This window comes from Microtus pennsylvanicus, chromosome 20 (genome assembly GCF_037038515.1).
Source record: "Microtus pennsylvanicus isolate mMicPen1 chromosome 20, mMicPen1.hap1, whole genome shotgun sequence".
NCBI classification, from domain to species: domain Eukaryota; kingdom Metazoa; phylum Chordata; class Mammalia; order Rodentia; family Cricetidae; genus Microtus; species Microtus pennsylvanicus.
Window position 1 is genome coordinate 29,346,074 of NC_134598.1, and position 14,599 is coordinate 29,360,672.

The 14,599-nt window shown below is 45.1% G+C and overlaps 1 protein-coding gene across 2 annotated transcripts in view; it reads left to right on the forward strand.

The window, feature by feature from the left end:
• Positions 1-14,599, forward strand: part of Plxnc1 (plexin C1) — a 148,993-nt gene that overhangs the window by 32,402 nt on the left and 101,992 nt on the right. For both annotated transcript variants that reach the window (XM_075954505.1, XM_075954506.1), the window contains exons 3-4: positions 5,620-5,754; positions 10,034-10,134. In XM_075954505.1, coding sequence (XP_075810620.1) covers positions 5,620-5,754; positions 10,034-10,134 — 236 coding nt within the window. The remainder of the gene's footprint in view (positions 1-5,619; positions 5,755-10,033; positions 10,135-14,599) is intronic.

The following is a 14,599-nucleotide window of genomic DNA, read 5'->3' on the forward strand; positions in this document are numbered from 1 at the left end:
GTTCACAAAATTATCTGTAATTTCTTAGGATTATCTACTGAATGTGGCTGAAATTTCACAATTGATTAAAGATACACTTCAAATTATTTGGTTCAAATTGGTGTCTGGAACACATTTGGTTGCCCCTTACCTAAAGCAGCCCCTCCGAGAGACACACACACATGCGCACACACACGCACACACACATTCACACACATACGTACATACACACATGCACACTGGCACACACATGTGCACACACATTGGCACACATTCACACACATACGTACATACACACATGCACACTGGCACACACATGTGCACACACACATTGGCACCCATTCATACTTGGCACACTCACATACACACGCACACATTGGCACACATTCACACACACCTGCACACAGTAATCTTTCCCGCTGTCTTACTGAAAAGCCAGGTTCTGGGTCCTACAGTGACTCCCGTTGTGGGTTTGCCTGTTTGCTTTGCTGTCACTTAGCTTACTCTGTGACTTCTTCCTCAGCTATGTGGATGTTATCATGGAAGATTTGATTTGGCTCTGGTGGAGTGTTTAATATTGAGAAAGTGACATGGGGGCCTTCCCGAGGGAGGGATGTACTTGATGGGATGTCTTCCTGAAGCAGGACCGAAGCAGCAACCGTTCCTGAGGCTTACGCGAGCATCTTTCTGTCTGCCTTTTTGTTGTGATCTAAGAAGCTTCCTCTCTTTACTTCTAAATCACCCTTTCCAGAACCACGACAGCTGTTTAAATTCTGAGCTCAGTCACAGGGTCACTTATGAGTTGGTTATGAGTTAGGCCAGTCCTGGCAAGTTGACCACTTACGGGCTCAGTGCCCACCCCCTTGGTTCCAGCCACTTACCTCTTTTCTGTAAGGGCAGCCTTGTTGAGGACTTTCTATGCCGACAGAAATATTTCACAACTGCACTTGCCAGTACAGCAACACTAGCTATGGGTGACTCCTGAGTCCTTGAAATACGGCCAGACAGAGGGTGAAATTGAAATTTCAGTTGAATTTAAACAGCCCTGTGTGGTCAGTGGCTACCACCTTGCAAAGCGCGGGTCTGGAGCCGCTTCCCCTGAGCCACAGTTCTTCCTCACTTCTCTGAGACCTCACTGCTGCTATTTGAATGGGGGATTTCTAAAGAGTAACGTTTAGTATATTTGGTTAGCGAGATTGACTTTGACTGAGCTGCCGCCGCCTTTGCTGAGTAATCTGGCGATTAGCTGCACCAAATCTACTGGGGACTCGGAAGCGGTACCAGGAGTTGATGGGTACAGGAAGCCGCTCCCTGTGCTCTGCTGATAAAGAACTAACAATGAAATGGCAATTGCCAAGGTGCCGTAGGGTATGCTGGGATAGGCATGTTACTGTTCAATAGATACGTGAACGTGGCTTTGTCCAAAATGAATCTTAGGTGTTGATTTTTTTTTCTTTTCAATACACATACACCATATGACAAACATCCACGTTGGTTGAAAGGTGAGCATTGGGTCTATGAGATGGCGCAAGGGGTAAAGAGAGCTTGCTGCTAAATCTGGCAACCTGAGTTCAATGCCTGGGACCCACATAGTGGAAGGAAAGAGCCGTCTCCTACAAGTTGTCCGTTGACCTCCATACTCACATACCCACACCCTCACCCTGCCCCGCAACACACAGAAAAATAGTTGAACGCTTTTGATAAAAGTGTGAATTTAGGTGATCTATCTGGATGTCTTCCAACTGGCAAGAAAGCTGAAGCCATCACTTTTTACAGTACTGCACGGGGTGGGTAAACAGATGTGAGGATGGGTAGAACTTGGTCCCTGCCCAAAGGGAACTTGCAATCTAGCCATAGGTTATTATCCACTGGGTACCAACTACGTGTTAAGTATCTCATGATTCTTACTCGGTTCTTAACATAACCTACAAAGCAAGGCATTGTTAGTCCCAGTTTATAGATGAGGAAATGGTAGTCTGGGAAGCTAAATAAGGCATTGGTTCAAAGTGGCCCAGCCGCTTAATGGTAAAGCCAGGTCTAACCCAGGCCCCCATCCGCAGTCTCATCTGACTTTCTGCACACGTGGGCCCTACCTCATTGCCTGTCACACTTCTGTTCCAAGTCCTCATGGCTTCTTCTCTCCCTGCAGAGGGAAAGGCGGGATCTACACAGGCGGAAGAACCCATGCCCTCCCCTTTATCGCATTATTTCAATGACCACCCTTCTCCATCTTGTTCTGCTCACACCATACTGGTCTCTCTTACTCCAGGGACTCTGCACTGACTGGGCCTCTTTAAACAAAACACAGAAAATCCCCCAACAAACAAGTTTCGAGCTGGAGAGATGGTTCAGCAGGACCCGTGTTCAATGCCCAGCACCCACATGGTAGCTCACAACTGTTTGTAATTCTAGTCCCAAGGGATCCAGTGCCTGCTTCTGGCTTCTGTGAGCACAGGGAATACATATGGTGCCCAGCTATCCATGCAGACAAAAGACCCACACACGTAAAATAAATTAAAATAAAAGACGATTTTCATCCAGAACCTGAATGACTCTTGTGGATTTTGAATCAGTGTCACTGTCCTTAAAACTTACCATGAGCCTGTTTTCTCCTTCTCCACTTTAACTTATCTCACTCATTACTTTCAACTGAATTGTTGATGTTATTTCTTTACATTTATTATCAAGAAAAATCTATACACAAATATTAAAAGACAAATGGGGAACCTGAACTGAGTCACAAACTGATGCTTACACCCTCTGTCACTTGTTCTATGCTTGGAAAGGGGTGCCTCTTCCTTGGTCACATCCATCCCCAAAGAAAACCCTTCCTCTTGGACCAAACGTTCCTCTCAATTGGCTAGTGGACCAGTGACGGAATTATCATAACATTTCCCCTTTTCTGTCTAATTAAGAAGGAAGGATCTTAAATCTAGCACAGGAAAACTACATATAATAAGAATTATTACCAAGCATTGTCCAAAAGAAAGAAAAGGTAATAACCTTAACGAAAATGAAACTACATATAACTGGAACAATTATAAAGTGAGAAATACATTCTCAATGTCTAGTCCCTAAGTGATTGGCAAATTTATAGAGGTTACCCCATTAGCTATCCTCTCCTGAAGAGTTAAAAGTTTTATACCTAATATATGCCTTTTTGCCAAGATTCCAGAGAACTATAATTGTAACTGTCGAGTCTTCAACTCCATCAAAGACCTGAGAAGAAAATATTATCTGAGTAAGCAGGAAGTGTAAGCAAGCAACTTCCAAAAAGTGTGAGGGATGACAGAAACAGCTGGTTGCCTGGACAGTTACCCAAGGTTCCTCAGCAATGTTGGGACATCCACCTTTGACTTACATGCCTAGAATATCTCACAGCCTTTTTTCAGAAGCAGGAAAATTTGAACGACTACCCTGTTTTTGCAAAGTTCAACAGTTGCCTTTCTTTGTGTCCTGCTTGTCCAGTTTGGACAGTGTATTGTCAGCAGTCTAGGCAAGGGCAGTTTCTTGCCTTAATGGCTAGTTTAGGCTTCAAAGAAAGCAGACTCCATATGTAATTTCTTTGATGCCCATCATTCTCATTAGAAGTAGATCATGCTGCCAGGAGCAGACATGTCTCATGTCAAGGAAAGTCTAAGCTATTAAACATTTTAAATGCCATATTCTGTAGGTCTTTGAAGTAAGATTACCTATCTGAATATATCTCTGTATACCTAGAAAACCTAACATGAATACAAGTTTTATAGTTAGGGGGTGACTATTAACCTGTATTTCTTTATTATCCTAAATAGCTTTTAAGGACTAAAATTTCACATTGCATAATTAAGCTGTAGAGGTCTGAGCTATATAGGTAATACCTTAAGCAAAAATAGAAACAGATGCACAGTATAAAGGACAATAACTTCAAATTCATAACAATATAAAACATATCTTAAACACTAGTAGTAGCATAACAGTGTTAACAAAAATAACCTTAAATTTGTATCAATATACAAAAATCAATACCAATGTAAATTATTTAAAACTAGAAGTAGCTTTTTTACTTTGAAAGTAGATTCGGTAATCTACTTTTTAAAAATCATATCTATTCCCCCCTTTTTGACCATACCACAAAACACACACACACACACACGATGACAAATATCTGTAACCCAGTGGAAAAACAAAATCCATCCATCCCATCTCTTGGGAATGTGTGGGTCTCGTGTTCTTAAAATTACTTCCTGATGTCTAGGGGGTGATGGCATCTCTAGGGGACCCTTGGAATCATCCTGAGCAGTTTGTAGTACAAAACTGAACTTTGGGTAGCGTTTATTGGCTTAGTAGTGTTATCACAATCTGGATAGAATTGTCCTTGCGGAACCCCATCATCCTTTAGAGACTTTAGAGATCGCTGTCAGGAGTGTTTATTGTTTACTGCAGAAAGCATAAACATACTAAGTGCCGTGTGCAGTAAATCTTAGGGAGGTCAAAGGACCATGATCTATTAAATACATCTGGGTTATCCAGGCTTAAATCCTCTCAATTGGCTAGCAGAGTGGTGACAGAAATCCTGTATCAGTATTGTATAAATATTAGTCCAGGTTTATCGAGGAGGCTGCCATCCATCCTCCACCCCCTCCCCCATGCAGTGTGCGTTCCATGAGGGAGCATTTCTTCCCCTCATCTACTCTGCCCCGCAGCCCATTGTGTTCACCGTTATTTTCCTAAACCCCAAACCAGCATAGAGGCGATCCGTAAATGTTTGTTGTCTGAAGATGAATGACACTCAGGTGTCTTAATCGCCAAACTACAGAATACTGATTCACACCTGCATCTGTTTTATATGTAAACACATACACGCTTGTCTATCCCAGTGAACTTGTCGGGGTTACTTTAAAATGCATGACTCTGTGGAACTGTGGAGGAGCCACAGATTAACCCATGCAAATGTATGTTAAGCAGACAGTGCCTTGGCTTCAAGGTCACACGCTTGGTGTGATACTCAGGAAGGTGTTACTTGTGGTTTCTGGTCCAGCCAAGTCTGGTCAGAAACTATGGAAACAAGCTGCCATGTGTGAGAATACTGTCCCAGAACTGAAGAGTGACTGTCAGTGAAGTTTTGGTGACTTTTATCTCCTGTCCAAACAGGTACGCTGTACTTGGAATTGTCAGCCTTGTCAAAGATAGTCATGAAAGGATGGTTAAGGAATATGTTCTCTCACCTAGTTATATATACACACATACACATATACATACATATAATATATATTATACATATATATGAAGCAATAAATATTACTTATTTAGACAATTTTATTTTATTTTTATTTTCAGTTGTTCAAGACTGACTTTTTCTGTCTAAACTGCTCTGGCTGTCCTGAAACTTTCTTTGTAGACCAGGCTAGCCTCAAAGTCACAGAGATCTGCCACCCCTGCCTCCTGAGTGTTGGGATTAAAGGTGTGGTGCCACCACCGCCCAGCTAATCAAGTTGATGATTGGCTGTCCTTCCAGTGATGGGCTTTTCAGAGTAGGGGTGTGCTGGCCAGTGGTGCTTGAGTAGGGAAGGATGTGACTTCAGGGGTAAGCTGTGGCACTTCCTGTCCTGATATTCAGAATACTAAACAGAAATTATATTTCTTTCTGAAAATCAAAAGGTCGTGCTCGGGGAGAATTTGACTTCAAATTGTCCAGAGGTGATTTATGAAATCAAAGAAGAAACACCTGTGTTCTACAAGATCGTTCCTCATCCTGTAAAGGACATCTACATCTACCTAACCGCTGGGAAAGAGGTAGGCGAAGATTCTTCTTATTGCTTCTGACTTATGAGCAGGACATAGTTCACGTATGTCACTGTCCAGTGGCAAAGCTTTTACTTTGAGCCACCACGTTGAAACACCGCTGCAGGCTTTGAGGAAACCTACAGAGGGCCATGGACATGGAATTAAAATCCGTACGAACTGTCATCAGTAACTAAGCGAGAAATAATATCCATTTAGACAATTTTATTATTGGCTATATTTCCAGTGCCAGATTTTTCGAGGGGGGGTGTGTGCTCACAAATGGGCTCATAATCAGCAAAGTAACTGAATTTACACATTTATTATATGGGCACTGAATGGTTAGATGCATTTATGAGTTTGCCCAATGGGACTGGCTTTGGAACTCGGGGTTAATATCAGGCCACAGTCTCATACACATTCATGAACCAGGAAATCTATGTCAAGCATCCCCTCTATACATACTCTCTTAATTTATCTGGATGTTTTAGTTTTTCTTGTTTCTGCTTACTGAAATAAAAGCCATGTCCTTTCAACGTTTTCTCCATCTTTAATAAAAGGAAACACAATTTTAGATTGAGTTCTTAGAATATATGAGTCATCTTTCTTTGTATGGTCTTTCTATATATGCCCAGAGTTGTGTACGCGTATACACATGGATGTAATAAATAATACTAATGGAATGTGTTAATAAAATTCTTACTCAGCTTACATATGAAAAGTCTAAGGCTTTTAACAGCTAAGTAGTTTCAGAAGATTGTATGTATGTATATGTGTGTGTGTAACGTTTGTGTATATAGAAATGTTTGTATATATAAATTATACATATGTATGGATATACATGTATACATATATGATGTGTATATGTATACATATGTGATGCATATATATACTTATAATGTATACAAATACATAATGTGTGTATCAATGATATACCTGTACATACATATATAATATGTATATGTGTGTCTGTGTGTATCTTCAAGGGGGCTAGAACTCAAAATTTGCTCTAATTCTGAAGCCCATGCAAAATGACACCAAATTCCAAACTTGTGAATGATGACTATCCTGGCCTGATAGCTTTGACCCATGACCCACTGAACACACTACGCATGAGGAAGGTGATTATGTAACGGATGTCACAGGTGCCCTTCCCCTTCCCCCATTTCTCGTCTCTCTTCTCTTGCAGTCATTCTTCAGGAGGAGAGCAATGACTGTCCTTCATGTGCTTTTTGAGTCAGGGTAGCGGCGACAGTATCAAGTACTCTTAAAAAGGCCACTTTGCTCTTTGCAGTTTGAAAAGCCGCTGATATCCAATGATCACGATAGGATGGTCCCATCTGAACCTCCCACTGCCTGCTCCACCTTCCACAGCCTTCTGTGCAGGCTCCCTCTGACATTGAAACACTCCTTATTATGTCTCTTCCCTGGGATCCCATATTTGAAAGACTTTTGTCCGTTCAACAAACTGTGTTTATTAAGTAACCATTCTCATTCCCAGGCTTTATTTATCAAGGACATCTCAGAGTTGCCAGCCCGGGCACTGCCTGTGCTACCATGCAGAGCTGATAGGATTCCAACGCCCCAAAGCAAAGATACTGGAAGTCTGGTTTAATCTGTGCGTGTTTTTCCATTTTGCTTTTTGAAATATTGCAACTAGCTCATAAATTCCCATCAGTGCCCACAAAGACACTTGCAGAACCCCAAAACCCAGTGCTGCTGGCTAAAGACCTCTGTGAACAGACCAGTAGTTCACAGATCTTCACTTCCTAGAAAATAAAGACTTCCAATCCCGAATCACTTAAGCCTGAAGGCCTTTGGGACGGTTTTCAAGGGGGTGTCAAAACTTAACTGTCTCCATAGTCTTCACTTTAGCATTATTGCAAGAGGTTCTGTTACTTAGCCAACCATGGTAGAGCACCCTTGGAATCATAGTACTTAGGAGGCAGAGGCAGGAGGATTGCAAATTGCAAATTAAAGTTGGGCTAGATAGTGAGTTCTGTCTCCAAAAAACAAACAAACAAAAACCCTGCTAGTTGACTGTGGCTGTGCCATTATGATCACCAGAGAAACCAAATGCGAAGAATTTCTTTTGTCACCCCTAAAAAGATATTATTAATTTTAAAAGCCATGAGAAATCTGTAGGATGGTATCAACATGTGCCCAATTAGACATAATCATATGCAGATATATATACTGACGAGATAATGTGTTCATTAGAGAGCATGTCTAATGCAAATATTTATAGTATCTTATCTCTTACACAGTTATTACATTTGTGCTTAAATACGCTAAATGGTCATTCTTGAAGAATGTTCTAGATCAAAGACTCAGCAAAAAGAGTCTTAGGACCCGTTGTTATTTATATCTCTACAGTGTCACGGTGCTGGGCACATTCGAAGGCTCACACAAGCCTGTGCTAAGGAAACGTACTGACTCTTTCAGCCTAGGGGGTTCGTGTTTGCTGGACCATGGCACCATTTTCTCCCATAATAGCAATAGCTGGGACTTAGGACACAAATTATTTAGTATGCTTCGCACTCTGCTTGTAATAACCCCGTAAAGTCGGCTCTGTACTGGTGCCGTTTTTACAGACGACAAAACAAGGTTAGAGAGATTATGTGGCACTTAATAAAATCCCTCAGAATTAAAAAGATGTTTTGTGAGCTACAAGGAAATAAATATCCACACTCCGGTTAATTCTGGCTCAGACTTGCAGTCTGCCGCCTGCATCTTGTCGGCAGCACTGGGGACTGGGAAGGAAGAGGGCACAGTGATCTTGTACGAATCAGCCTGGACCTGAAGGCTCCTCCTTGGAATATGCCCTCATTTTCGCCACAAACTCCTTCTAGAACTCTCCTTTCCTCTATTTGTGCTTCCCAGCATGCACAGCTTCCCAGGATAATGAGTTCCACAAGTTTTCTCACTACCCGCTGTGCAATTGTGCCTTCAGAAAATGTGCCAGGCGACACTTGGGCACTCCATGTTTGCCACCGCCTCTGCTTGCTGCCTGGATCTGCCCTGCGCTGTTGACTGATGAGTGAGAAAGGCATTCTCTCTCTCTCTCTTTCTCTCTTTCTCTCTCTCTCTCTCTCTCTCTCTCTCTCTCTCTCTCTCTCTCTCTCCAGGGAATGATTTTTATCCCCCCTCTATTTCTTTTTGCTTGTTTCATTTTTTCCCCCTTTTTTGTGGTCCTGGGAATCAAACCCAGCACCTTGAGCATGCTAGACAAGGGCTCGACTATTAAACTGCACCTTTCAGCCCTGTCTCCTCCTGTTTCACACCCTGCAATGGGGGTGAGTCACTGAGCTGGGAGCCGAAGTGATGGAGATACCCTACTACACTTCATTTCTGCATCCCTTGCCAAACTCGTGCTGATCATTCTGGGGCAGAACCACTGCTCTTCCTGGATGCTCGTTTCCATAGCACCACTGACAATATTGACTGTCCCCGTGTGAAAGTCATGTGACCTGGCTCTGTGATCCCCATGGAAATAGTTATCCACAGATCAGAAACGTGGCTATGGTAAGACTCACCTGAGAAGGCTCCACCCCAAGACTCCAAGACTCCACCCCAAGAGTCTCAGCCACAGGGGAGTCTGGGAATACTGTTCTCTTGATACCTTCTGGGGGATCAATTCCACAAAGCCCTCAAGACATCAAAATCTGTGGATGCTCAGATCCTTAAATTTTGCATATAGCCTATATACATTCCTCCCATATACATTAAATTATCTTTAGATTAGTTATGATGCCTATGATATAATAAAGTGGTGTTTGGTTTGGTTGCATTTTTGGTTTTTCGAGACAGAGTTTCTCTGTAGCTTTGGAGCCTGTCCTGGAACTAGCTCTTATAGACCAGACTGGCCTCGAACTCACAGAGATCTGCCTGCCTCTGCCTCCCGAGTGCTGGGATTAAAGGCATGCGCCGCGACCGCCCAATTAATAAAGTGTGAATACTATATAAATCATACCACTGCGCTGTTCAGGGAACAAGAGGATGAAAATACACTGAGTATTTTTTTCAGATGTTTTCAATCTGCTCTTGGTTGAATTTGTGGGTTCAGGAGCCACTGGGGTGAATGGGGATGGCCTTCTGTACTGTGGAAGGCTGGTTCTTACACACTGCATCCTGTCCTAGAACTGGAGACCTGCCATTGGATGCCACAGTGGAGACATTCAGGGCTCAGGTTGATAAATCTACTCTTTGTGGTCCTTGGCGCCCCACCTCCCCACCCCCACCCCAGTGTTGCTTGCGATTCTGTCTAAACTCATGTCCTCTTCATTTTCAGGTGAGGAGAATTCTTGTTGCAAACTGCAGTAAGCGCAACTCCTGCTCAGAGTGCCTAACAGCAGCAGACCCCCACTGCGGCTGGTGCCTCCCGCTACAAAGGTATTTCCTAAATCCTTTCTCACCCCGACTCTCCTTCTCCGGAAAGTGTGATGCAGCCAGAACACTTGTTGCCCCTTTTTAATGATCCGTTCCTGGGCTGTGGGGGAGCAGAGCTCTCCAGGACCAAAACACATGGCGTAACTGTAACTCATTCTTCAAGATGTTTCTGGCTGTGTCAGTGCCATCAAGTCATTTGACCCAGGCCACGTGGGACCACCCAGGCTGAGGGCAGTTGGGGGGGGGGGCAGGGATGTGACTCGGGAAGGGTGGCTAGTGTGGGTGGATTTGCTTTTTACTTCCTACCAAGTTCACCAAGACTTCAGAGAGAGCCAAAAGGTTCTCCCTTAGAGAAGATAAAAGAAAAGGAATGTTTGAAAAATTTCAAATAAATCCTCATCATGCCATGGATTCTGCTCGCTCTGTGGAAGCCTTGTTATTGATGGCATTGTCTCCTCGCGCGCCATATAGCCGTGGGCCTGATGTACAATCTCAGTCTCCAGGCAGAATCTGCCCAGCCTGGTCTTGAATTACGAGGTACACGACCCAGCTAGGCTCAGGGGCGACTTGTAGCGGCTTCCTCTCCATGGCAGTTCTTAGCATCGCTGGGACCAGCCTGGTTGGATTCACTGTTGCCATGGTAACCCAGTACTCCAGCTCTTGCTATAGAAGCAAGGAGGAAAGAGCCTTCGCTGCTGCTGCGGCTCAGGCAGGAATGGGGAGGGGGGAGCAAGCCACATAACAGTGGCTGTCAGATTGGTGCTTTCAGTTTTAAAAGGTGAAACAGATTTAAAAAAAAAAACAGTGGGGCAGGTAGAGAGGCTGAGGGCAGAGCAAAGGGGCAGCTGGGGATGAAGGCGATAGAGAAGTGAATTAGGAAGCTAACGGGGGAACAGGAGGCATGAATGGAGAGGGGTGGCTATGATGTTAGGGAGAGGCTCAGGAAACAGGCTAAAAATATGGAGATGGGATGAATTAAGAGTTCGTGGAGGAAGCCACAATCCGAGCTGCTGCAAGACGAGCAAGTGCCCCCTCCTCTGCCGCACCTCCTTGTGGGGCTCTTTCCCTGAGAGTCGCTGGCAGACAAAAGAAGCAGGGCCAAGGAAATTCTCATGAATAATTGTAATTGGTGGGAGCCCTTTCTTCTCGTCGCATGCCCGAGAGTAGACTTTCAGAAATTAACTGATCACAGGCAGGATTGTGTGGCTGCTGTAGGTTTTTTCAGATCCGCTCCATTTGTGCAGCTTCTCTGGGTGTCTGCGGGGAGAGAGAGCTCCAGGCAGGAGCCTATTCATGGGTGGTTGGTGACAGTGGCGGTGATTAAAAGCTGCATGGAGGTAGGGTCTGCTTGCTCAACAAGCGTGGGTCAGGAGTTGATGGGAGATGCCCGAGCCGGCAATAGAAATTTGGAGTTGGTTGTATTTTGATGGTACTTACAGAAGCCTTAAGGTCAGAGTAGGGAGGGAATGCTGGCTGAAAAGAGGAGATGTTCAAGAGCTGAGCCCTGGAGTGCTGGAGCCCTGGAGTGTCTTGATGTTTAGGGTCAAGGAGAAACAGAATTAGGAGAAAAACAATGAAGTATGGGAAAGGGGAGAGGAAGCTCTTAGGGGAGCATTCTGTTGCCAGGCAAGGAAAAGGAAGGGAGGGCAGTGCACAGTGCCGGCTCCTGCCAAGGAGGTCCAAGAGAGAACGGAGCCACTGGACTTAGCACATGGCAACCGGTGGTTGTGACAGAGGCCTGGGCTTGGAGTGGTGCAAAAGGACACTGAGCAGTGAGCGGGACGGGCTCCTCGGGGTGTTAGGAGGAATGGCAGAGGAGAGACGGAGCAGATTCTGGGGCGGAAAGTAGAGTCCAGAGTTTAGGGTTCTAAAACATTGTTTTTCATTATATTTTAATTGGAGTGGAGTGATGCGTGTTCCATAGCACGTGTGTAGAGGTCAGAGGACAGCTTGTGGGAGTTGGCGCTCTTCTTCTACCATAGTGGGCCTCGGGGACCGACCTCAGGTGGTTAAGTCTGGCAGGTGAAGGCACCTGCCAAGCCAACTCACTAGTCCAAGTTTTGGGTTTTAAAAGATGCATAAAATAATGGTGTCTGGGGCTGGAGAGAGGGCGGTTCAGTCAGTCTCTACAGTGCTTGCCATGAAAGCACTAGGGTCTGAGTTTTGATCTCTGGCACCTACCTAAAAAGTCAACTATGCTAGAGTGTGCCTGTAACCGTAGTGTTGGAAGAGCAGAGGCAGGAGGATTCCTGCAAGTCCATTGGTCATATAGTCTAGCCAAATTGGTGAGCTCTAAGTTCAATGAGAGACCACACACATACACACACACACTCACCCACTCAAGCATGCACATACAGACACACACACACTCACCCACTCAAGCATGCACATACAGACAGACACACACACACAAGCAAGCATGCACACATACACAGATACACACATGCGCACAAACAAGCATACACACACACACACACACACACACACACACACACACACACCAGTGCTTTTCAGTGTTGTTGAGAAGATTCCAATAGAAAGGAAGAGAACAAGAGTTGTGCTGTCTTTCAGCAGACAACAGGACCTAATATGTCAGTGGGGAAGGCAGCCTCAGAGCAGGCTGGGAAGGAGGCTGCAGAGCCTGGACCCCAGAGCTGGTAGACGCATGCTCAGGGTCTGTTCATATTGCTCTGTGCATCCTCCCATGACCTCAGACCAGGAGAAGCAAGGTGTTGGGATGGGCCTGTGAAGAGGGAGCCCCAGAGGTTTGGAAAGAAGGAGAGTAAGAAGCACACAGGAGCTCAGGCAAAGACCTAAGAAAATAGAGTATAGGTGTTTGGCATTCTTGGGGACCATCTGGGGCTTATGATCTTGCCTTTGAAACGGAAGCGTGGTTTTGCTTGGCTCAAGTCTAGTCTAGCTCCGGGGCTGTCATTGTAAAGTTCAGTTTAGCCAGAGTGTGGGGACAAGTACAGAAAGGGTGACTGGTACCAGTGCCACTCTGGACATGGCTGTGTGTCATGAGGGACTCCTGTGTGTGAAGGAGGAAGACAGGGACACACTATGGGTAAGAGACATGAGAGGGTGGTAAGATCCACGCTCTGGACCTGTCCATTGGAGAAGTGGAAAGAGAGTACTGGCCAGATTGTGTGTGGCTTAGAGTTGAGGTGACCGAGATGTGGAGTTACTGGGCATGATAAGTTCTGTAGGATGGTTATAGAATGAAGGTTGAGATGGAGAACAAGATTATTGGGCACAGAACAGTCAGGGACCTAGGGTGGTCACCGGAGTATTAGATGAACCAGCCATCTGGGTGTCAATCTCAGAGGCACACAGATGTTGAAGAGGGAGGGATGAAGTAGGCAAGAAATAAAGGGCGAGGGTGGACACTGTAGGTGGCTCCGTGAGGAGGGGTCAAGGATGGTGTCTGTGGATACCATGAGCCTCAACTCTGGGAGGTGGTCAGAAAGAGAACCATGCTGAAGAGGCAGTTAGGCCCAGGTAGACCACCTATGCTTGGTGAGAGGAAGCAGCCAGCCCTTTAGAGGGACGTGGGGAAGCTATGGTCCCCAGTGGAGAACAGTAAGCTAGTCGAAAGGGGCTGATGGAGAACTGGGTGAGGACCCCAGGCCATCCTTGGTGGTTAGCTGTCAGGACTCTTTTCTGTTTTCCCTGCTTCTTCCCTTGCTCTCTCACCCAATAGGAACAATCCTTTAAGGCTGCACCAGGTGGTGTCCCCCAGATTAGTTGGCTCTAATGGCTCGCCCTCCTCCAACTCAGCCAGATCCCCTCCTGCAGACAAGGCACCCTGTGATCTGCAGCTCCAACCTCTCAAGTGCTGCTTTCTCCATGGTCACCTTAGCCTTACTGATTGTCTTCCTGATTCGAGAACTAGAATGTTCTGCATCTTAGCGTACTCTTCCCCCACGTTAGTTCTTTCTTTGTTGTCTGGTCCTAGAATAAATACCAATTTCTACCCGACTACCCAGTTTCATCAGATAACCGCCCCCCCTACTGTTGACCGAGGTTTCTGTCCTGCCCAGTTCCCGCAGTTGTTAAGTCCCCCCAAAAATCACACAGAGGTCTACATTAATTATATAAACTGATTGGCCTAGCATCTCGGGCTTCTTATTAATTTCTATAACTTAACATTAGCCCATAACTCTTGTCTATGTTAGTCACGTGACTGGGTACCTTTTTCAGTGAGGCAGTCACATCTTGCTTGCTCTGTGGCTGGGTGACGACTGCAGACTGAAACTTCCATCTTCCCAGAATTCTCGTTGTCCCCACCTCTACTTCCTGCCTGGTTGCCCCACCTCTACTTCCTGCCTGGCTACTGGCCAATCAGCGTTTTATTAAAATAGGGTATAGACCATTGTCCCACCACCCCCTACTTCTGGTTACATTACTGTTTTGGGTTCTTTGTGGCTCATCACTGTATCTTTGTCCCTCAGTCTCTCCTTTTACG